Below are 25,992 nucleotides of genomic sequence, written 5' to 3' on the forward strand. Positions count from 1 at the left end.
ACTTCACTTGACGATGGGTTGGTTATTAGAGCATAAAATCCTATGGTATGAACAAGTTTAAACTGACGCTAACGTAAAGCGAATGTGAGAGATTGGGAACATAAAATGGCCCGGGACCAGCTTTCTGACTTTTTATTTGGATAGTATATAATAGTGAATAAAAAATTTTGCAATCGTGAGCTTTAAAAGTGAATTAAAATTTTTTCAATTATAAGATTTTTACTATTCAGCAATATTTTTATGTAGATCGGCCCAATAAACATGTGGGACTATCGGTCTACCAGAACAAGTCCAGGTGTCCCTGTAGGCCAATCCGCCCCTGTGAGAGATTGAACGTAAACATGTAAACTTAGGGTCGGGAGCAAATGTTTATATATATAATAAATTTACAAACGTGGCTTTATAAACTGAAGCATAAATTTGATGTAAAAGCTGCAGAAAACATTTCGCTTTTAAACTTTTAATTCACCAATAAGTCTAACTAAATCTTTTGTACTCCTCTCGCAGCTCATCTAACACCACGTAAAATTTGACTCTTGTGGTTGAATATGATTAAATTTGGTTTGTTTAAGTTTGATAACTGTTTTCATGGAATCAATCGATCAAAACAATTTAAAAGCTTTTTCTAATCTTAATTTCATCAAATCAACGCGTGAATCAGGCGAATAAAAGTCTTTTGGAGGTGCTACCTTTTTTTTGACGAACTGTCAATGAAGGATTTAAACTCTGGAGTTTTGAATAATCTATAATTAAAAAAAAAAAAAAGCTCAAAAAAAATTTGTAAGAACTAAAAATAGATAACGAAATTAATCTTATTCAAGATGGGAAACATCAGCGAATGTTTTATGACAGCAATAATACGTGATTTGAAGATTGCTTTTATTTCATCGCATAGCTTTATGAAATTTTGTAAAAGAAATTCAGAAAAAAATATAATAATTTATACTCCGTTCTTACTAATGATAAGGTAATGGTTTGATCAAAATCTTTCGGCTTCCAATGCAAAGATTAAACTGTTTTTTTTTTATTATTATTATTATAATGTGAACGGGGTATAAAGCTAGCATATAAAATACAAATTTGCTCAGAACGTTAAAACATAAATAGAAAAAACAAAAAAAAATTCAACTTGTTAAAATGTTGACATATCAGTTTGGAGTTTTTATGCTGTAAATTATGAAGGATATTTAAACATTTTCAGTGCTATTTCGGCACCATCCTAGGGTTTATCACTCTCTCTTATCTTAAAGCGGCGAAATTACACATGCAACCAGCATGTTTATTGCGTCATTCATAATGGACTTTAAAGCATGGATGTAATGTTTACAAGGATGATCTAACCTAGGAATAAAATTTTCTATGGTAGTTTTTATGTTTTAAATCTTTAAAAGGAAATATATACTTCTAGAAAAATTTTTATAAAATTATAAAACATCAGCATATGATATGCAATTTGTATACAATATAACTGTACCAAAAAATTGCAGTTGTATTGATATTCGCTACTGAATACTGGGTTACGTTTTACAAAAACTTGTAGAAACATCATATGTACTGATTTTTTGAAAATAGAAAAACAGCTGCATGTTACTATTTCAAAAATGCCTAAACACATACACACACTCAATCCAACAGCAGCATTAACATGCTAAAAGTACATTAAATACCACAAAATAACCCAGACAGTATAAAACCATAGCCATATCAAAATTTAGTTGGTTTAGTTAAATTTTATCACTCATGAAAAATTTCAATTGGCTATGGACCTATTTGAAATTATGTATGTTAATTTTTTTAAGCAATGACATCTATAGGACAAGGTTGCTTAAAGATACTACGAGAAACATTTAAGTTTGAAGATTATAAATCTGGTTTGCAAGCTCAAGCAATCAAAAAGATTGCTGCTGGTATGCTGTATTGTTCTGTTGTTTTCATTTATAATTACAGTTAAATTTTCAAATTCAATCTTGACCATTAAAGAATGTGATGTTGATGTTAATACTAAATACTTACAGGTTTTCTTTTAAACCACAAAAAGGTCAAAGGTGAAAAGGTATTCTTATATAAATATTTACATAAAAATTGATATGGAAAATATACCAAATGATTCTTTTTTTCAATGCAAAAAAGTTTTATTCAGGGCTCCTTAAATACCATATTGAGAAAATGATAAATGTCACCAATGTTATTCTAGCAGTGTTTATTGCAAGTTTAAAACAATGTAGCATCATAGTCTAGTATTGGTAATAATAGTGCTAGCAAATTTGTAAAAATTCTAAATTGTATACATGGATTGTCAACATCGTTTACAAAAAAAACTTTAGTTGTGAAATAAAAAATTTTTTTGTCAATTCTTATTTAAATTGTTATTGCAAATTTAAATAACAACGAACCAAAAGAATTTGTGTTCATCAAAGTGCTTTAATCATAAAAAGCTGCCTACCAAGTTCTTAGGTCTTAAAAGTCAAGTTCTTAGGTCTTAAAAGAAGAACCTTTATACTAAGGTAAGAAGGCATTGCTAAAGTTGTTATTTATTGGAGTTTAACAATGTTAAAATAGTTCACTATGAAATCATGACAAATTTTTTAGGTTGTGCATAGTTGAGATGTTTTTAAACTATGGGGTTTGAACCAAAAAATGTTTAGTAGAAATCTTGTAATTTGAAGCAATTAATGACTTTTCGAAGAGATTGAAAGTCATAATCCCAGTTTTCAACATTCTCAAACCAAATCAAACCAAAAAAAAAAGTTATTTTGTTGGAGAATACCTTCATAGGTCCTGGAAAAGATCTTTAAAAAGACCTTTTTCATGGTTGAACTAACAGAGGACATTTTTTGCAAGTAAGTAAATTTTTTTTACCACTTTTTTTTTACAATGAAGTTTATACAAAGTATTCAAGAATGTATGATTTTGTTTACATACAGTGCTTCCAGAAAGTATTAGCGCACTCATAACTTTTTTTTATTACAAACAACTTCAAATCAATATAAATTGTAAAGTAGTTTTAATTTTGAACTAGTTTTTTTTTTTAAATGAAAAGTAAAACCAATTAAATTTAATTATAATGTCAAATATTGTCAACCTGCTTGTTTTTTTTATGAGTTAATTAGAAGTTAAATAACTACTCAGAAAAATGTCTGAAATTAAGCATGCAAAAGTATTAGTGCACTCATTTAAAATGTATTAGCACACTCGTCTAATTCCTTTGATAAAGACTTTTTTGGTTAATTTTTGTTAAAAACTCTCTGCTGGTTAATGGTCAATAAATAATATAAGTAGAATTAATTTAAGTGGCGGAAATATCATTTGAAATGCAGTTAGTTAAAACTTTAAAATTGCAATAACAAAAATATGGATTTAAGGAGCTTATCAATTGAAACAAAGTGGCAAGTTGTTGGCCTGAACAAAAGTGTTCTCAGCAATCGAGAAATCGAATATCAACTTGAAATCAGTGAATGCAGTGTTAGAACAACGCTCAAAAACTATAATGAGTTTGGAACAGTTAAAGACAAAAAAATGTTAGAGAGGGATGAAAATAAAGCGATTATGCTCGCTAGACGCAACCCAAACATGAGCATAGCTGAAATCGCCTCAGACCTGAATACAGTATTGGGTGCACATCAAGTTAGCCGATCAACAATTAGCAAGCTTATGAAGAAAAAACATCTCAATTCATACCTTGCAACAAAGAAGCCACTATTAAGTATCAAAGGCTGTCTCAAGGGAAGATGGTGGAAAGAATGGTGCAAAGAGAGAGCTGCATGGACTATAGAGCAATGAAGAAAAGTAATTTTTTTGGACAAATCAAATTTTGAACTTATTAATCACAAGAAAAGGGTTGTCGTGAGAAGATACAAAAACAAAAAATATAACCCTCGTTTTATCATGTCAAGAGTTCAAGGAGGAGGAGGTTCATTTGGCATTTGGGACTGCATTGCTGGATCTAGCAATGGACTGGTGCATCTTTACACTGATCGCCTTAATCAACATCTATATTGAGAGATATTAGAAGATTATTTGAAGCCATCAATGAACGTTTTCAAGGCTGACTCCATCTGTGGAATACCATGCCACAAGAATTAATCAGAAAACTTAAAGATTCTATGCTGCGTAGAGTCTTGGCATGCCCTAAAAACAAAGGTGGTCACATAATATATTAAACTTTCTTAGAATCTTTGAAAAACTTTAAGTGCGCTAATACTTTTGCACACTTTTTTAATATCGTTTTTATCACTCTTTTTGTATTCTAATTAAATTCAAGATAATAATAAAGAAATATCTTTTATATATTTGATAATTAGTAATTCTGCTTTATTTTATTAATAAGTTAAAAAAATTATCAATCAGCCTTTAATTGTTTTTGAATTACACTCATTTGAAGTTCACTTAGGTAAAAAAAATATGAGTGCGCTAATACTTTCTCGAAGCACTGTAAGTCCATTAGTTTAGTTAAATTAAGTTTTCAATTAAACTAAATTTATGGACTAGATATATTGCAAAATAATAAAATTTAAAAATGTTTTTAAAATTTGAACAAATTTTTTTCTGGGAAAAATGCAGATCCATACATCTTGTTAACAAAGGTCCTGACCTGGCAAAATGTTACCAAAAGACACACTGGTCCCTTATTGGCATTTGACTTTATAATTCATCACAGATTAAACACTATTCTTCAGAAAATTGTTGGTGATGATGAAAGTTTGAGTGAACTGATTCAAAAAGCAATCCTTTTTAAAGTTCAACCACACCTGGCTAAGCAAACTTTCATGAAAAAATGCTTTGGTAACTTTCTCAATTTTAGTATTATTCAATCAGTTGTGTTACAGTTTCTTACTTTAGTCACAACCTTTTCATAATAAAATAATCTTTTGCAAAATTAACAATATGTTATAATTTAATTTTTTAGGAAAAACTACCTTAGTATAGACCATGATGAAGTTTCAAAACTATCTTAAGATTGAGAAATCTTTTATCATGGAAGGTTAAAGAGTTTACAATTACAGTTGTTGTTTTGGATAAAGAATGTTTCTTTAATTAAATAATTGTATGAGCTGTATCTCTTTTCTGCTCAGACTGTTGTAACTCAACATCATGCTGCAACTTTTCTCTACCATATGATTACTAAAATGACAAAAGGAAACAAAACAGATGAATCTTGACGGATTTGCTATATTTATTTTTATTGAGATTGATACCAAGATTTCAAAGTTTTTCAACTTCAAGTGGCCAAGAAAATCCTAGAAAAAATATAATGATTAGTGAAGCATCAAGAAAATCAAGTAAAAATTTGATAAAAGTCAAGGAAAAGTCATAGAAATGGGTTTAAGTACTCTGCTATAATATTTGTAGCTATTGTATATTTAATATGGAATATAATATTTTTCTGAAAATGTTTAAACATAATTGTAATACAAATATTAAATTTGAGTTATATTATGTATAAATATATATATATATATATATATATATATATATATATATATATATATATATATATATATATATATATATATATATATATATATATATATATATATATATATATATATATATATATATATATATACACACAGTTTAATAACAGTAGAGAAACATTTCTTTACAGGTTGTACTTAAAATTGAAGTACAAAAACTATAATTTAAGAAACCCTGGTCCTTTATCTATTAGTCTTTTATCAAAGACTTATAAATGAGCACCTAACCACTTGTTAGTGGTTTCAAGAAGCCTACAATTCCTTTTTAAAATCAGGTCAATGTCTTAAAATTTTGAGAGAAATTGACATCCTTCTGATTCTGTTTGTCAGGGTTGCAATTGTTTAGTGCTGTATTAGAAAGAGTTTAACAAAACTGAATTGGTTAAAAGAGGGAAAAATGTATGCTATTCACTGAAATGATGCTGGATTTGACTTAACGAGGTCAAACCTAAACACAGAAACTGTTGAGACTGAAGTTTGTATTGCTGAAACAAAAAATACCAAAAAGATTCCTTAAAACTCTTCAGAAGTGTTTTGCCTTCTGTGCTCAATACACCCAATCTTTTAAATGACTCATCTAAAAGGAGTCCATATTCTAGTGAGACTATATTTACATGTACCAATAAAAGAAAAAGATTTGACTGTTTAAATAAAGATTAAATCATAACTATATATAATGTATAGCATCTCATTCATTTGTAACATTTTTTTCAGTTGTCAAAATATTCTTATCTCTAAAAAGATGTATAAAGTTAAAACCCAAATAATGATGTTTACTAATATACACATTTCACATATTAATCAAATAATCTTTTTTCAGTTATACATATTTTTTAATGTTTTAAACGTACTGTGGATTTATCTTAGGTGAAAAAGATGTTTTTGTATGTTTTCCAACTGGATCAGGAAAGTCATTGTGCTATCAGTTACCAGCTGTGTTAAATGGAAAAGTTAACCTTGTATTTTCACCCCTTCTTGCTCTTATAAATGATCAGCTAAAATCTTTAGAAGAGCTTGGTATTGATGCAAAAACGTTGAATTCACAAATAACATCTAGTGCAAGAGATAGTATATTAAATGATCTAAGTACTAAAAATCCTAAAGTAAAACTTCTTTATATTACCCCTGAACTTGCAAGTACATCAAATTTTCATGATATTCTACGGTCACTGAGGAAAAGAGATAAACTAGGTTTTTTTGCAGTAGATGAAGCCCATTGTGTTTCACAATGGGGGCATGATTTTCGACCAAGTTATTTAAAGTTGGGTAGATTAAGGCGAGACTTTCCAGAATCACAATGGATTGCATTAACAGCTACTGCAACAAAGAAAGTAAAGGAGGATATCATAAAAACTTTGTGTCTTAAACCCCCTGTTGCTGTTTTCCGCACAAGTAGCTTCAGATCAAATTTATTTTATGATGTCAGGTTGGACTTTAATTTTCTCTCTAATTTAAAGATTTTACTAAATTTGAACTTTAAATTACATATTAAATTACCAATAATGTATTTGTTTTAAAATTTACTAATAGATTTTTAACAATCTGTAAAAAAGGCAATATACACACACATGTGTGTGTGTGTGTGTGTGTGTGTGTGTGCGTGTGTGTGTGTGTGTGTGTTACCCAAATATTGCATTACTTAATCTCTATTTGCTTAAAATAATTAGGTTTAAAGATCTCTTAGACAATCCCATTGATGATTTGTGTGGGTTCCTTGAAAGTTGTCTGAAATTGAAAGATAATCTTCCAATGAAGGTTTTAAGTTATTTATTTTATATGTTGTGTATTGTCGATTGGTTAAAAACTTTAAAATATTTTTGGAAATTTTTTTAAGTTTCACACTCTTTAGAAATCATAAAAGGTATAGAAACATCACTTAAATTTTTTATTATCTTCAGTAACATTAGTAATGTTATACACAACAGATAAATTTTTGTTTCTTAGGAAAAAGGTTGTGGAATAGTATATTGTCGCACAAGAGAAGAATGTAGCAATATTGCTGATAAAATTACTAAAAAAGGAATTTTAGCTAAAGCTTACCATTCCGGTAACATTTCCTTTTTTGTTGATTTATGACTTGAATGTTTTTCAAAACTGTTGATAGTTATTTTTCTCAAATTTATTTCAAATACAAGTTATCATGTTTTGTTTCTGCAGCTTTATCGAAAGACAAAAGACTAGATGTTCAAAATCAGTGGATGGAAGGTTTTGTACCAATCATATGTGCAACAATCAGTTTTGGAATGGGTGTTGACAAGCAAAGTGTTAGGTATTTTCTTTAAAAATAAGCAACTAATACTATAATAGATTACTATCTTTTTCTTTTTAGTGGTACTAAACTTGATTATTGCTTTCTGAAAATATACCTAGTTGTTTCATTAAAAATGATAGTTTGTGTAAATTAAAAAACCTAATTACATTTAATTTGTAAAAAAGTTATTTAAGCAAGTCAGTTAGGATTTCTGGTCATAAATGTTATTAAAAAATATCTTATTTAAAATTTTTTGATTTGTTCATTGAAAATAATTATTTTACCTTTAAAAAAAAAGTTAGGAAAATGTTTGTGAATCTATTGTTTATAAAAGTACTTTGTTAATAACCTTTTTTTTTTTCTTTTTTTTTTGAAAATTTGTTTCATTTCAAATTTGTGTAACTTTTTTCACACCTAAGTTTTATTTTAAATCATTTTATAAAGCTAAAATTTCTCTGAAACAAATGTTATACCACTTTTTACTCCAATTAAGTCAAAATTTTAAAATTATGGCAAAATTTAACTTAAAAAAGTATAACTTAATGATATAAAAAAATGAAAAAATCTGTAGCTTGTAAAAATGTTTTTGATAGCTAAGAATTTAGATGTCTTATTAATAGTTTATTTTAATAATAGATAACAGCATAATAGTTTCATTTTTAAAATTACACTGCTGCTATTATAAAAATGCTTTGTAATATATCGATTTTTTCCTGAGAAATGATTTAATTATTCTTTAAGTATTCTAGTATTTAGAAATTAAAGGAAAAACTTTTAAGCAATTTTCTTACTGTGAACAAATTGAGTCATTTACATAAATCTTCTTTTGCATGATAATTTACTCATTGTTTTTATCAAACTTGTTTTTTTATCAAGAGACACACACAAAAAAAGAGCTTGTTCCAATGGCAAACAATGTTTGATCATTTTAAAACAAAAGCAGTTTATCAAAACATCATTGTTAACATAATCTGAAAAACCAAAAATCGATCTGGACACCTGAGAGCCCTGGATAGTAGTTGGGTAACTAAAATAACTGACAAGAAGAATGTCAAGTGCTTAAAATAAGTATCATGATCATGCAGTTTTATAATCATTCAGTTTAAAAAATGCAAGCTGCTCAAAAGTCTAATTGCCTCCAATTATACATTGTCCAAATATTGGTAGGAAAGGTTAGCATTCAACTTTAAAAAAAGAAGTTTTTTTTTTTTCCAATTCAAACAGACAACCAGCAGAAATGAACTTTAATCAAGAAGAGATGTTTAATACGTGGAAATAATGGGTGGTTTAATACCCTGATGAGAAGTCTATAAATTTGGTCAAAAAAGCTGATAACCTGCAAAATATACTTGCATTTTGCCTAATTAAATATCTCTAAGTTATCCTTAAAAGAATGAACTTTGCAAAAAACTGGCAAGCAAATAACCTCAATCAACTTTCCAATAAGTAGAAAATAACCTTATTCATTTTACTGTAAATATTTAAAGGATTTCACTTTTTTTAATATGAAAATTTATATTTTTAAGTTTATATTTTTCAAAGTAAGTATGTATAAACAGTGAATAGTTGTTAAACATCTTTTATTCTTATCTTTTTGTTAAAAGGTTGCAAAGTTTTTATTATAAAATGTTTTATTTTTTTTATTGCATTTTTTAATATACTTTTTAACATATTATACAACAGTTTCCATAAACATTTTAATCTTTAATTCTTTTACTCTAAATATTTATATTAACTTTTTAAAATGTTGCAGTTATTTTAAAATTAATTAAAAATTTTTAGATGCGTAGTTCATTGGAATATTCCCCAGTCATTAGAAGGGTATTACCAAGAAAGTGGACGAGCTGGAAGGGATAGAAAGCAGGCATTTTGTAGAATTTATTTTGACAAGTGAGTTTTGAAATCAAGACTTAATTAGACTACAACAATTTTTTTGAATTCACTATTTTCTCTTTGTTTGAAATTAATTTTTACATAAATATTTTATAGACTCTTTTCATGTAGGCTACATAAAGTATGGATTATATTATGAAATTAAAATACCATAAGCAATCGAGTTTGATATCTGTTGTTTCAAAGTTATGCTATTTTTAACTGAATTAGTTTCTTTTAGACAAGATAGAGATCAAATTGCTTATCTCATTTCAAAAGAAACAGAAAGAAAAATAGAAAAAGTATGTTGTTCTTGTACGAATTTCACTCTGGGTTATCTTTATAAAAGTATATTGAACAAAAAATTAAATGAAACAAGCAGTTCTTAAAATTTTTTTTTAAAAGATGAAAACTGTAGCTTATAATTATTTTATTTAAAAGAAAAAGTTAAAATGTTAAGACTTGATATGTTATACAACATTTTTTTTGGAGGTTAGAAATAAGTAAAAAGCTCAGAACAAGTCAAAGTATTAAAACCGAATTAATCATAGTAAAAAAAAACCTCTGCGAGTTCAAAAAAGTTAATTTTTTTAAGTCATGTGGTACTCAATATGTCATATTCTCAATAAATTTTGTTTAATACAATTTCAAGTCTTTTAAAATTAATTTTTAGAAAATAATTATAAGCTACAGTTTATCTAATTTAAAAAAATTAATTGCTTAGAATGGTTTGCTCTATTCTTTGTTTATTTGCTCACTTTATTTTAAAAGATGAAGCAAAAGAGTTTACTTGTGCTGCAACAAATTTGAGTAAAAATTCAGGATTTTTCATTAACAGTTTTTTAATAAATAACACATTTGTCATATTCTTATGTTTTTGAGTCCAAAAATAATTTTAAAAAAGTCTATCAGCCATCATTTTTTCAGATTTGAATATAAAGGTTTTCAGAGAATTTTTTTAAATCTAAATATATATGCAGTCTAACAAATATCAGTGATGCAAAAGAACTGATACCAGGAATAGTTTAAAAACACCAACAATAGGCTAACCAAGAAAGATCTAAACATGCAGGAGTACCTAAGATTCTGCTGCATTTGTTTAAAAAGTTTTCACAATGTATTTTTTTGTCAGGGAATCAAATGTGATAATGATCTGTTGAATTTTGAAACAATGGTAAAGTATGTGGAAGATGTAAGGTAATTAATGCATTTTAATAATATAGTTATTTAAAATCAGCTCTTAATATATATTAAAATCATAAGTTTCATTTGCTAGATGCAGACATGAATACATAGCAAAATATTTTGGAGATGATATACCACAGGTATGTGCTATTGTAAACACTTTTGATCCAGAAAAGTTTAAACTTTTAGAGTTTTTAAACTTACAGAGCGTTATTTTTTTTACAATAATTTTTTAGTGCAACAGAAATTGTGATGCTTGTAAATATCCTGAAAAAGTTACAGCTCAAGTAAATGCATTTAAAGACTCTGTGAATTTCATTTCAACTACAATAAGTAAAAAAGATAAAAGTACAACCAAAAATTTGTATGGAGGAGGAAGGAATGGAATAGATACGTTGTAAGAAAATAATGATTTTTATGTCTTATATCAAACTTTCATTTAAGTTTTTTAATACTAAAAAATGAAAGAGTTTTTGTATTTTGGAATGAAAAGTATCCAAAAGTTGTTACTGAAATAGTTAAATAGATTAAAGTCTCAAGTAATCTTTATCAATCTAATATAAAGAAAAAGAAAAGTGAATGGTTTTCAATAAAAAGGTAAAAAATATTTTTCATCTACAAAGAAACTATAAGTTTATGTTGTTTAAGTCTATGCCTTCATCTAACTTTTTATTAGATACGATGCAACAGAAATCCTGTCAGATGGCTCCAGTGAAGAGCTTTCTAAGGACTCTGGCTTAAGTTCTTTAATACAAAAAGAGTTTGAAAAAAGAAGAGTAATATTTTCTATTTATATTTTTTGTTGTTAAACTATTGAGTTTGACTAACACACAGTGAGTTAAAGTTGTATTTTTTTTTAGACAAGCAAAATTGGTGATATCGATGAGAAACCATCTCTTGACACAAAGCTAATTGAACCATTTAACAAGAAGATACCAAAGTTAGCTATTAGTGTGAGTCAATAATTTTCAGTTGGCTTGACAAATAAGCACACACCTCTGAAGTAAAAAACAGCAAAAATTGAACTTCATATTTACAATGTCTATTAAGTTACTTCAGTTTGCTGCCAGTTACTTCAATTTGCTGTCTTCATTATTTCAAAAAATCAAGTTAGTATTATTAAACTGCCCTGGCACTTCATGTCAAAAAAACCCATGTAGAAAAAATGAAAGAAAAGTTCTTTTTAACAGAAAAAAAAATTATGAAAGATTCTTTTTAAACTGTAATAAAAAATAATTTCAGCTTTCAATTTTTTAAAATTAAGAAATATTTTGCTCTAATAGTTGAACAAATGTTTATGGTTATCTGATTTTATTATTCATTTTATTTATAGGTTACAATCTCTTTTTAGGTTAGGGAGCATTGTTTAAAACTTATTACCAGTGCTTTGCGCTCAAATATTAGTGGCTTTGTTGACAGGTTAGTTCCTTAGTATTTTATCTACAGTTACCCTTATATATGTATGTATGTATGTATGTATGTATGTATGTATGTATGTATGTATGTATGTATGTATGTATGTATGTATGTATGTATGTATGTATGTATGTATGTATGTATGTATGTATGTATGTATGTATATGTATATGTATATATATGTATATGTATATATATATATATATCTGTATCTGTTATTTAAATGGAGAAAAACCATATTTTAATAGTACTTAAAGTTTCGTACCTTACGGCAATCATCAGCTATTAATTACAAATTAAAAACATAAAAAACCGTTTAAAACAAATCAAATTTACGGTAGAACGAATTTTGATGTAATGAACAAAAGACACAATCGTTTAGTCTTCAGTATCAAAAGAGGATAGAAGGAACTTATTAGAATGTTGACACTTAGATATTATTTCGTTTTTTTTGTTGAGCAGGTTGTTTTTTTTATTTGATAAAATTTCAAACTTTAAAGTGTAGGAAAAGGTACAGGTCTTGGATTCTGGGTTGTTAGGTTTGCAGTGCTTTACAATTCTCCACTTTATTACAGGCGTAATGGCTTTTTCTATAGATTTCTAAATTTGTAATAAATGTCAACGTTCTAATAAGTTCCTTTTATCCTCTTTTGATACTGAAGACTAAACAATTGCGTCTTTTGTTCATTAAATCAGAACTCGTTCTACCGTAAATTTGATTTGTTTTTAAACGGTTTTTTACGTTTTTAATTTATAGTTCAGAGCTGATGATTGCCGCAAGGCACGAAACTCTAAGTACTATTAAAATGTTGTTTTTCTCCACTTAAATGACAGATATATATGTTGCTCTATCATTACTTAGGTCATTAGGAAAGTTTGTAGAACTTCATCTATAAAGATACAATGAGACAGGAAATAATTAAATATTTATATATCATTTTAAACTGTGTTCAATTATGAAAATTTTAAGTACTTGTTGAAATATTTTGAATGTTTATTTAAAAAGTTATTTAAATTTTATTACATACGTTTAAAAGAAAAAATGAAAAATTTGAATATCGAGCATATACTAAAACTCGTGCTCTACTTGGAGTTTCAGCACAAGCCATAACCGATGAGTTGGTTTTAGTTCATGGTGACCAAGCTCCAAAATATAGTACAGTTGCCAAGTGGGCTACTTTATTTAAAGATGTTAGAGAGAGTCTCGAAGATGATCCTCGCTCAGGGCACCCTCAAACCACGTATACATCTGAGAATATTGAATGTGTGTGAGCCATTATTAAAGAAAATCTGCATGCAACACATGATATAATTAAAGCTCTGACATCGATTAATCATTTTATAATCAACGAAATCATTCGCAACACACTAAAAAAAAGAAAACTAACATCACATTGGATACCCCACGAGTTAACCAATCAAAATCGCAAGAATAGAGTTGAGGGATGTAAGGAAAATTTAGCACTTTTCAGAAATGGCCCATGGAGACTATGTGATATTATTACAGGGGATGAGTTGTGGTTTTATTTGAGACAAGTTGGACACAAGTCAGCTAATGCTAGTTGGGTTGGTGAAGGTGAAAGTCCAAGAACTATAGTAAGATGTGACAGGTTTCAGCCGAAAAACATGTTCTACATCTTCTTCAAAACAACAGGTGTTGTTCATTTGGGTTATGTTGAAAAGGGAGACACCATTACTAGTGAATATTATATAAAAAATTGTTTGAAACCTCTTGTATGTGAAATAAATAAGCAAAGGCCTAAAACAGGCAATCAAAATTTCAAATTTCTCCATGATAACGCTCAACCCCATGTGATGGAAATCGTCACAAATTGTCTAAACCAAGCTGGAATTACAATAATTCGCCACTTACCATACTCACCAGACTTAGCTCCATCCGATTATTGGCTATTCAACTTGATAAAAAAAAATCTTGATGACAGTACTGACGTCAAAAGTCAAAAAACTCGCATAATGAAGCTACTTCAAAGTATACCCAAAGAAGAGTATAAAAAAACGTTTGACAAATGGCTTGAAAGAATGCAACTTTGTATAGATAACAATGGACATTATTTTGAACATTTAATAAAATAAAATTAAAAAAAACTCTTCTTTTTTTTTTTATAGGGGAGTTCTATGAACTTTCCTAACGACCTAAGTATAATACTGAGCAATCTTTTACATACATGAGCTTTGTATTATTTTGATATAATACAAAGCCAATCAACATAACCAATTTATATATATATATATATAAAAGGGTAGGACAAAAAAATAAGAACAGCTGAAAATTTTCAAGCTAATTTTATTAATGGCATTGACCTGCTATAGCAATTACAGCTTTAAATCTTCTCAATATGCTTTTGTACAAATTTTGAATTGTTTCTAAGGGAAAATTTGACCATTCTTCCAATAAAACAGCTCTTATTTCATTTAGTGATGATGATGGTATACATTGGATTTTCTATATAGTGATTGAGTTCTGTTGCAGTTTTAGGAGCTATAGTTTTACTGCAATTTTAGGAGCTGTACTAATGATATCTGAAAATAATAGATTAAGATTTAGAACATGATAACCTACATGAATAATTAACTAAAAAGCAACAAAAAATTCTTAATTTTGCTTTCTTAGACTGCGGCTCCTATTATTTGTCCAACCCGTATATACATACATACATACATACATACATACATACATACATACATACATACATACATACATACATACATACATACATACATACATACATACATACATACATACATACATACATACATTCCAATCTATATCTGTTAAACCACTTTGATTACTTAAAAAACATAAATATATAAAAACAATCATCTGTAAGCTACCTTATATCAATTAAGCACATAGCTGATAGAAAATGTGCACTGCATGCTTATTATTATTTTTTCTTCGCTTTTAAAACTGTCCCATACGTTATACTGTATTTTTCTAGTTCATCACCTGAACTTTTGGATTTAGCTTCAAGGGTTGAATTTGATATTTTCAAGAAGTCAAAGTTATGCACCCTTTATAAGACAAGTTGCTTTCAAATGGTAAAGTTCTTTAAACCTTTTTTTTTGTTACTTAATTGTTAAAAACTTCTTAAATTTTTTAAATATTTTAGAACAATAAAAGAAATAAAGTAAAGAACTATAAAGTGTTTGTTTTCTTTGCATTTTTTTAGGTTCAAGAGGTAAATTCATATTCAAAACTTGGCAAAGTTTTTTCTTATGATAAAAAGGTAGGAAAAGTAACTTAGTAGTTAAACCCAATATGTGTGTAAAATAAAATGCACAAAAAAATTTATGGAACAAACTAATTTTACTTTTTATTTTTAGTTATATAAAAACCTTAGCTAATATCTACATTTGACATTATTTTAAAGAAAATTTATTGACAATATTGATTGAGAATATGATTATAATAAATTCAATTGAGATTTTCTTCTTTGAATTCTCTTTAAGTTCTCCTTTTCTTTTGAAAACCTAATCACCAATTTTTAGATCTAATCAAAATAAAATTGTCATTTGACGGCAGAAAAAGAAAGACATCTGAATTTTAGAAGCATCATCATCCAAGAGAAACAAAATCAAAATTGGCCAAAAGTTAGCAGAAAAAGTCAAGGAAGATCACAGGATCAAAATCACTCCTCAAACTTTTCAAAACAGAGTTAGAAATTCTGTTTTGAATAGTTTGGGAAGTGACTTGGAAAAAAAGATTTCAAGGTGGATTATTCCTCAAAAAACCGTATTTGGTTATGAAACAGGAAGAAAGTTTTGTGACCTTTTGGGCTCCATCAGATAACTTAAGGTTATATTTTAATGAGTCAAAGTTTAACTTAAGGTTATCTGATGGAGCCCAAAACAAGTATAACTTTAAGTCATCTGATGAGGCCCAAAGGGTCTGGTAATAAAGCAGAGAAGCTTTTAAACTGAGCTGTATGGCAAAGGATATGAAAAATGACCTTTATTGATTCTACAATGAACTCTAATATTTATATTTTGTACTTAATAATAGTAGCCAATTTGATATCTACTGCTTAAAAACAGCATCTTGGTAATAACTTTTGTATTCCAACATGATAATAATCCTAAACAGCAAATAAAGAATATTTTATTAAAAATGATATAAATGTAATGGGATGGCCAGCACAGTCACCAGACCTTAATCCACTAGTCTTAAAAGCACTAGTCAAATTCATGGCGCAAAGTTTGGCAACTGTAATTAAAACTTTTTTTGATTCATTCCTTTTTTTTTTTTTTTGTAAAAAAATTTCAGTGAATTCATTGATTTGTTTCTTAATTTCAGTGAATTCATTGATTCAGTTAATTTTTTTTTTAAATCATGTAATATTTTTATATTAAATAAAGATTCTCAATCAATTTTGTTTTATATAATGTCAAATGTTGATATCATATTTAATAAACATTATTGGTTAAAATTTTTTTTTCCATTTTGTTTTTTTTTGTCAAAGATTTTAGATATTAAATACTCATTTATCTTTTTCACATATTTATCATACAACTGTATGTAATATATTATAGCTTAATATAATATAACCAAATATAATACATTATAACTGTATTATAACTATATAATATAAATGTGTAAAATATATTTTAACTATGTGTAATATATTAAAATTTCAGTTAAGTTATTGATAACAAATTTAATTTAGAAAGTTGAACCAGAAAACACAAAAAAATCATTTTTCATGAAAGCATCTGATCTTAAAAAAGAGGTATTTGTACAATTTAAGTATATTTTAAATAATGTATGCGTATATATATATATATATATATATATATATATATATATATATATATATATATATATATATATATATATATATATATATATATATATATATATATATATATATATATATATATATATATATAGACACATAATTTTTAATTAAAAAAAAAAACTTCAAGTTTTATTTTGTGTACCCATAAATTTTACCATAATAAATTATGCAGACCTATGTACTTTGGTTCATGAATAATATTTGTATAGGTATCTTTGACTATGATACTGCCTCTGTAATGCATACTTTTGGTGGAGATCTCATCTACTTTGGCTATAAGTTTAAAATCTGTATTAACTTTCATTTAGAATGATAAAATCAATCAAGTAATTGATAACAAAGTTGGCAAAAAAAAGTTGCAAAATGATGGTTTTGCTCTGAATGGTGATCGAAAACGCAAAAGTACTAAAGGTTCACCACATGAAAGTGATATATCTCCTAAGTGGGGTACTTCTACAAAATCTCCAAAATTTAGTTCAAATGATAACATTTCTCAAAGAAATATAAACTGTAATAACAGTGCACAATTAAGCCATCAAGATTCCTCAGATAGTAAGGCATCCTCTAGATATTCAGATTTCGGGGACCTGTGTAAAAGACAGAAAGAAAATATATTAACTGATAAGGAAGTTACAAATTCTGTAAACCATGAGATAGAAGTTAATCAAGATATAACTAACAAACAACCCAGATCCAGACCAAGTAGCGAAAGTGATATTGATATTATAAATGAAACTTCTACTTGCGATATTAAAGAGCAACTTCGACAAGACTTAAAAATCAATTCAAATGAATTAAATGAAATTAATACAAATCTGATTCAAACCAAATCCAGAACTTTGTTACAATTAAAAGAGGCTTCCAAAATGCTTTCATATCTCGATAAAGCTACTGGGTTATCAAAGGCACTCGGTCCAGTCGAAGAAAAAAGTCAGCAAAATATTCAGAAATTAGATGAGAAAATTGTAGCCCACTATGTAGTGAAATATTTATCCAAATATAATGAAATGAAAAGAATAAAAACTAAGGTAACCTGTTTTTGGTTTAAAGTTTTTCTTGACGTACTAAAAAAAGTGTTTGTTCTAAATACACTTAACCACAAAATTAATGCACCACTTATACATTTTGATTTATTTTAATTGTTGTCAATATTATAATATATTTTGACAAACATATTAAGAATAGAACACCTGAACACAATTATTTCAATGATAATAATAAAATTCACTTTGAGGATGGTGAAAAAAAAAACAACTAAAACCAAAAATATGGTTCGTTTAAAAAAAATAAAGTAAAATGATTATTATTGTTATGCACACTAATACAGCTTAAGTTGAAACATTTTTGGCTTATAACTAGTGTTGCCAACTCTAGATGTTATTACAGCCTGACAGCGGTGTGGTATACTTTCAGAATTGTGGTATACTTGGAGAATGTTTGCTTCTGACATGGCATCCCATTATATCCCAAAGATGCTCTATTGGGTTCATATGTGGACCGCAAGCTGACCACTCCACAACAGAACTTACAAGACAAAACCTTGACTCATCTGTAAATAAGACCTATACCCAGTCATGTATTTCTCAATTTATATGCCTCCTTGCAAAAGCCAGTCTGTTTCTTCAGTGGTCTACAGACAATCTGGGACAAATAGCTGCTGCCTGAAGTCATAAATTTAAAGGACAAAGTCTTCTTTTTATGGTATCTTGACTAACGCAGTTCCATGAACCTTAGCAAGTTGTATTTTGGAGACTTCGTGCAGTATTGAACCGTTTTCTCATTGTTTAAAGCAATAAAAATCGGTGCTCCATGGCATTGGTAGCTTATGGTCTGCCTTCCCCAAGTCGTCTAGTGTGATCATTGGTCTCTAAAATCCTTTGTAGAACCCTACTGACTGTGTTATAAGGCAATTAAATCTTCTACCTGGTTATGTAAAATGCAATTAAATCTTCTACCTGGTATATGTAAAACATGTGTTAATATATTTCTAATTTAAAAATTAAATAAATTAAGTAAAATGAAATAAAAGGTTTATGTTGAGCTACCGGAAAGTGAAAGAAAAGTAGACCAAAGCTTTCTAAATATATAGTCCCAGAAAAGATCTTCTTGTGTTGGAGTTAACAACATTAGAGATCCTCTCAGATATGGTCTGTTTTTACAAGAAACATACACTGAAAACAAAAGAAATATCTAATAAAATACTTAATTAACAGTTTGTACTCAAAATTGATTGATTAGTGTCATGCCAATTTTTTATTTGTGTATCTTGTGACATGTATAGCATTCTATTACTGCATTATTGGTGGATGAATGAAATGAAACCATTTAGATTGCCAGGGGAAAAGCAACCCTAAAGGGTAAAGATATGTAGCTAGACTTGACAAATTGTTTGATATCTTGATATGTGTTGTAAAGTTTTGATATAAAGTGATTTGATATAAAGTGATGGTGTTCATTTAGATCCCATGGACAATAAAGGGTTAAGTTGTTATAATCCAAATAAATATATTTGAATTTTTTAATTAGCAATTGGCATAATCTCATTTAAATTCAGATAAGGATAAGGATAATCATGACTGAATAGTTTCTATTCTACTACTATCAACTACTTCTATTCCAGAGTTTGAATTGTATTGCTATTGTATCTTAAAATAACAGTAAAAGAAAATAATGCCAGTTTCTAGTGCTTGTGTTATCTTATGAAATGTTAATATTAATGAAAATTAGTTTATCCATACTTAAAACAAAGAAGGTACAATGAGACGCAACCAACCAGTGGGAATCAGGAAAAATGGTTCCAATTTCAACATAGTTATTAAGTTAGTTCTCAGAATAAAGAGAGCCAGAAAAAAGTCATGTTGTCTCTTTCTAAAGAGTTCAATAAAGAATGCAGCTCTAATTTAATTGATTGTATTTTTTTGATGGTAGGTTTGATATTATAAAACATTTGTTAATAACTGAAGGTTTGTCGAAAAAATGTTCTGCTACAGTAAAACAGGTATGACAAGAATTTGGTAGTAGGTATCTTTTACACTTCACACCAAAAAAAATTCAAAAGCATATGAATTATGCTGAAATAATTGATCAGAATATATTTGAATTCATGAAAAATAATTTATTGATAAAACCCTAAATGCAGCAATTCTACTAATGTTAACATTAATACAGGATGTTTAGGTGGAACTATTTTATTGGCAGAAAGTAAAATTAGAAAGAAAGTTGAACTTGCTGATTTCTGCACTCCATACAAATTAACTTCTCTTGCAACATCTGATACTTGCAACTCTTTATACATCAAATCTGAGCAGAAATACGAGAAATCATTGTTTTTTTCAGAAAAAAACAATGATTTCTCGTATTTCCGTAAAAACTTAAAATCACCTTCCAACACTAAATATGGACCTAGTGAGGTCAAATTTGGTTTATATACTTCTTTTTATGTATAGAACAGGTATTTATACTGCAACCTTTCATTTTCTGAAAATCTTGATATTTTGGTATGGCCTAATGTCCATGGTCTAAGATAGGTTAGCAAAACAGGTGACATTCATAATCAAAACAAGATTTGAGTAACATGACAAAGATTAAAGAAATATATCTTTGTTGATTTTATTTTTATTTAAAAAAAAAAAACTACTTTCAAAAGAAAGCTTTTTTTTTTTTAACATCCTGAGACCCAAGATCCAAAGCCCTTCAATAAATGTTGTATTATATATATATATTATTTTTGTTATTATTATTATTATTGTTATTATTATTATTATTATTATTATTATTATTATTATTATTATTATTATTATTATTATTATTATTATTATTATTATTATTGTTATTATTATTATTATTATTATTATTATTATTATTATTATTATTATTATCATTATTATTATTATTATTATTATTATTATTATTATTATTATTATTATTAGCCTTTATTATTATTATTATTAGCCTTTTATTATTATTATTATTAGCCTTTATTATTATTTTATATTATAATTTACCATTTATTATTCAACATTTAACTATTATTGCATAGGCAAGGGTTTTGGATCTTGGGTCTCAGGATATTTTAAAAAAAAAAAGCTTTCTTTTGAAAGTTTTTTTTTTTTTTTTTAAATAAAAATAAAATCAATTGGCTGAAAAAATAAAATCAATTGGCTGAAAAAATAAAATCAAATATCCCAATTGACAATTTCAAACAAAAGGATTTTGATATATTTACGGTCTTACTTTTCAAATATTTTAACATATAATTTCATAGGAAAACATTTCAGAACTAAAAAACAATAAGCAAAAACTCAATTTTCTATTAGATATCGTTGATAAAAAGTATTTTTGCAATATGTCTCATGCAAAAGTTCATGAAACATAAAGCAACAAGCAAAAGTAATTTTTTTAGAAATTTTTTGTTAGGAGGTAGGGAGGATAGGAGAGAATGCTACGTCAACATCTGGTAGCTTAAACATTTTGGATTCTATCAATTAAACTTTTTCAGTAAAATTATGCATATTTGCAAGTTTTTAAAATACAGAGTTTTTAATCTGGAAAAAAAACAGTATGGCACCCTATTATTGCATAACTAAGACTATCTATACATTAAGGTTTACATGAAAGGCTTTTAGGGTATTGTGAGAGTAGTAATTTTTCTACATGAGAAGATAAAAAGGTTGGCACATTTAAGATTTAAATTGAAATATTTTTCTTTAAGTTTAATTTTCAGGTGCTAAAATTCCTTTTTTCTCTTTTAATCTTTTTGTTGTATATCTAAAATAAAACATTTTTAAATCTTTAATATTTTGATCGAAAAAAACTTTTGATTATCAATTACCTTTCTTTTTTAAATCAAGGTATTTGATCACATAAGAATATTTCACACTAGGCTGATATATAAACTCTTCATTAGACTATGAATCTGTGTTTCTTATCACTATACGTTATGATACTACTATTGTGAACCTTATGGTTAAGTTTTACTCCAAAATTCAGTTTTAATCTCTAAATTTTTCCCCTAGGATTTATTCAAATCATTAGCTAAGTCAATTACTTACAAGGTAATGAAAGAAATGGATCCAAAAGGTATGTTTTATTCAACAGTCGTTTAAATATCTAAAAAGGTCATATTATCTTATTTTTTTATCTCATTTTATCATATTATTTTATTTTAAACATCCACAACAAGGATCAAGTTAAACTATATGTGGTTTAATATCCTGCTAACCACAAGGTTTTGGTAAAAATGGTATTTGAAAAGCTAAATTCGCTAAATGAATCTTTAAATTTGTCAAACTAAAAGAAATTTATATATACAGCTGCGAAAAATAAAATAGCACTACCACCAAAAATGGGTTGAAATTAGAATTTTTAACTGTTTTTGAAAGTTTGAAAATCTCTTAAAAACATATTTAAAAATAAAATGGCTTATAATTTTTATAAAAAACAAAATATACAAGTTTTAATATATAGTATTCATTTATTAAACAGAAATTCAAAAAAAATCAAATAAAACGCGAAAAAAATAATAGCACCACAGCTTTAATGTGTACTTTAAAATAAGGAAATATTATGAGATCAATTGTTTTAAACATTTTACAATAAATATTAGTTATTTCTTAACATATTAGTATTTTGTAGCGTGACCTTTATTGGCAATGACGGCTACACAACGTCTTGGCATCGAATTAACCAAGTCCTGACATCGCTTTAGCGAAATTTCGCTCCATGTCTACTTAAATACGTTCCAAAGTGACTCTTTCGTGGTGGGTTTGGCACAGTAACCACCTCCTTTACGTCAGCCCATAAGTTCTCGATTGGGTTAAGATCTGGCGGCTGTGCTGGCCACTCTATAACGTTCACTTATTCTCCTCAAACCAATTCTTCGCCTTCTTGCTAGTGTGCTTTGGGTCATTGTCCTGTTGGAACACCCAGGACAACGACATTTCATAGTCTGCATACGGCAACATCACTTTATCCAATATGGGCCCTACTCCGAAATAAGAAAAGCATGCCCATATCATTTTACTACAACCTCCATGTTTAACAGTTTTGATGGTATATTTTGGATTGTATTTTGCATTCGGCGGTCTTCTGACATTAAGATTGTGCTTTATGGTGGAAAAGGCTCTCTCGCCCGAGAGCCTTTTCCACCATAAAGCACAATCTTACTTTCGTCTGTCCATAAAGCATTCCTCCATTTTTCGAGTGGCCAATTTGAGTGTTTTTTAGCAAGCGCAATACGCTTTACAACATGTCTGGCACTTAGAAGTGGAACTTTTCTGGGGCTACAGGCTTTTATTCGCAGACAACTCCGAACTGTTTGTACTGTTGCATCGATGTTAAAGTCCTTTTTCAGCTCGGTAGCTGTTTTAAAAGGTTCCTTTTCAGCCTGTCGGACTAAGCGATTGGCCAGCAATCTTGAAATAGAACGTTTTCGACCACGTGTTTCAGGCTTTTCTTGAAATTTTATGGCATTTCTTATCATTTTATTGGAACACTCAACTTAACGACAAACTTCTCTATAAGATTTCCCTGCTGATATCAACTTTCGGATCAGTTTTCATTTTTCTGCACTACAATGCTTTCCGCGTCCCATTTTTATATGTAAATGTCTCCTACTAACACGCACTAACATAAAACGAATAAAACAGCAAAAAAAAAAACGCAATGCTTGCTATTTTCACAATTATTTTTACCGTTACCACCAGAGTATTTTACAACAAAAGAGTGTGTGGTGCTATTTTATTTTTCGGTCAGAATTGGCATTTTTGATTAAAATCGAGCAACAGCAAGCAGTTTTTTTTTCCAAAATGATTTGTTTTAGAAAGTAAACATGTTAGCTAATATTTTAAACAGCAAAGCTATAAAAAAAATTTATTTTGCATGGTGTTTTCTTAACAAAAAGGAAAATACGCTTAGTGGTGTTATTTTATTTTTCGCAACTGTACATGATAAAAGGTCTATTTTTATTATGTGCTGTAGTGAAAAGGTCTGAAATTAGTAGCCTAATTAATCTTTAACTTTATTTAAAATGATTTTAATCTTGGATTACCTGTTTTTGACTTATTTAAATACAAAATCAGTTTTTATTCTAAAGTGAAAGTTTTAAATTCACTAATCAGAAGTTACTGTGATCAAAATCTACCAATCAAAAAGAGCTAATCATTTTTACTTTCATTAAAATTTTTAAAATCACAAAAATAATTACCCAAGATTTTTTTGGCAATGAAAAGTCAAAATCTTGGTAATCTACTTGATTTTTGTTCAATTTTTAACGAAAATCTTTGTCATCAGAATTTTTTTAAGAAATTTTTTTTTTCTATCGTTTTTAGTAAAGTACCGAACGTACGAACTTGTAAACAAATACTTTGCTGGAGGTGCAAATTGTGATTCTCTGCTCGACCTGGAACGAGTCAAGTTTATTTAAATATGTATATACTAGATGAATTTTTCCTTGTATGTTTTTTCAGCTTTCATTTTTTAATACATGAAATTTATCTTTTAGAGTTCATTTCCTAATCGATCCTCGTTTAAAGTTTTTTTGAAGGGGACTTTCCATGTTGATAGTTTTGACTTTAAATATTTTTGTGTAAATATCTATATACTTCTCTTCTAATGATAAAAGAGGAAGAATCATTGTTAAGGCTCCAACAGCTGCTGTTAACGCAGTTGATATCTTACCCTGCACTGTGACAGGGATGACATCACCATACCCCAAAGTAACAATTGTTTGTATAGCGAGCCACATACCTTCCGGAACACTGGAAACAGGGCTGTTCTCGTTTTCTAATTCCGCGTAGTAAATTATGCTCCCTAGAAGAGTAGAAGCTATGGTAATGAATAGCACTAGCATTAGAATATCGGTTAGGCAGTTTGATAAAATCTTTAAAACCATTTTTAGCGAGTGGAAATTCTTTGCCCAAAGCATCAATCGTACTACCCGAAATAGTCGGAAAAATCTAACATAAAATGAGTTCTCAACTCGCTTATCCTTGATCGCTATAAAAAGAAATAGCGGAAATACCGCCAAAATGTCAACAACATTTCTAATTGTTTTGAGGAATTTTAATTTTGACGGAGTGCTTGTCAATCTCGCAATAAGTTCTGCGATAAAAAATACGTTTGAATAACAGTTGACGGAATTTAACAAATTAGATGTGTTTGAGAATCGATCCAATGTGTTAAAGCACTCGGCCAGTACTACAATTGTAGTTAGTGTTAGTGATGTTAGCAGGTAAACTTGTGCTCCTGAAGAAGAACTTGGGTCATTCAAAAACTGCCATAGTCTCTGCCTCTTGCTTAGTTTCTGAAAATCCGTGAATTTTACGTTAACATCAAGCTCATATCCTTCGCTAACTTTCATTTTCTTTATAGCTATTTCTCCCAGGTCGTAAAAAATGCACTCTTGCTCAAATTCTTTCATGGGTAAAAAAGGTGGACGATGAAGACGACCATTTGATTGATAATAAAATAAGATGGCATCAAAAGCAGTGGCCGAGTGATTTATGAAGTACGTGTTTGTGTTTGAATCAAAGAAATCATCTCTACGCAATGAATCTCCTAAAAGCGTATGCGGAAACCGGTTTAAGGTTTCCGAAAACGTTTCAAAAATTGATCCAGCAATGTTTAGACGAATCCTTTTGTGAGCATGGTTATTCGACATTTTATATATTTAAATTGTCTAAAAATCTTGTTATATTAAAGACTACAATAGATGAATTTCTGGTTTTTATTGGGAGGGACAATCCTGCAAATTTTATTACAAGTCCGTTTATTAATATTTTACAACTACTTATAATTAATTTCCATTTACGTTGTTCGGACGAACTTTGATCTTTTTTTTTAGTAGAAGCGATGCTTAAATGTTTACATAATCTTGCTTTGATGTTATGGTGGGTGGTGATGGAGGTAAAAAAAGAACTTATTTGTGTCGCCAGGAATTATAATGAAGCAGAGTGTAAATAAATACAAAATCAATTAT

At 28.1% G+C, this 25,992-nt stretch overlaps 2 protein-coding genes across 10 annotated transcripts; one reads left to right on the plus strand and one right to left on the minus strand.

The window, feature by feature from the left end:
- Window positions 1-1,094: 1,094 nt before the first annotated feature.
- On the plus strand, window positions 1,095-24,517 carry LOC149892284 (ATP-dependent DNA helicase Q5-like). 9 transcript variants are annotated; one of them, XM_090077204.1, is made up of 23 exons: window positions 1,287-1,362; window positions 1,800-1,907; window positions 2,590-2,840; window positions 4,561-4,782; window positions 4,907-5,279; window positions 6,342-6,900; window positions 7,142-7,229; window positions 7,419-7,521; window positions 7,632-7,743; window positions 9,508-9,615; window positions 9,839-9,899; window positions 10,730-10,794; window positions 10,874-10,922; window positions 11,019-11,179; window positions 11,459-11,558; window positions 11,643-11,735; window positions 12,134-12,201; window positions 15,159-15,258; window positions 15,390-15,446; window positions 16,884-16,946; window positions 17,324-18,043; window positions 22,031-22,094; window positions 24,344-24,517. In XM_090077204.1, exons 5-23 carry the CDS (start codon window positions 5,252-5,254, stop codon window positions 24,436-24,438), a joined length of 2,694 nt encoding a protein of 897 aa, XP_089933330.1. In that variant the 5' UTR covers window positions 1,287-1,362; window positions 1,800-1,907; window positions 2,590-2,840; window positions 4,561-4,782; window positions 4,907-5,251; the 3' UTR covers window positions 24,439-24,517. The 9 variants fall into 9 exon arrangements, with proteins under 9 accessions (XP_089933337.1, XP_089933328.1, XP_089933330.1 ...); XM_090077207.1 differs by lacking the exon at window positions 1,287-1,362 and having other exon boundaries at window positions 4,584-4,782; window positions 4,907-4,981; window positions 5,073-5,279; XM_090077206.1 differs by lacking the exon at window positions 1,287-1,362 and having other exon boundaries at window positions 1,757-1,907.
- LOC145186410 (potassium voltage-gated channel subfamily A member 1-like) lies at window positions 24,176-25,759 on the minus strand. The gene has a single exon (XM_080062522.2). The coding sequence runs from the start codon at window positions 25,672-25,674 to the stop codon at window positions 24,520-24,522; it is 1,155 nt and encodes a 384-aa protein (XP_079918648.2). The 5' UTR covers window positions 25,675-25,759; the 3' UTR covers window positions 24,176-24,519.
- Window positions 25,760-25,992: the final 233 nt, after the last annotated feature.

This window comes from Hydra viridissima, unplaced genomic scaffold, assembly GCF_058129835.1.
Source record: "Hydra viridissima isolate aposymbiotic clone 2 unplaced genomic scaffold, HvirCarnegie_v1 scaffold_2, whole genome shotgun sequence".
Taxonomy (NCBI): domain Eukaryota; kingdom Metazoa; phylum Cnidaria; class Hydrozoa; order Anthoathecata; family Hydridae; genus Hydra; species Hydra viridissima.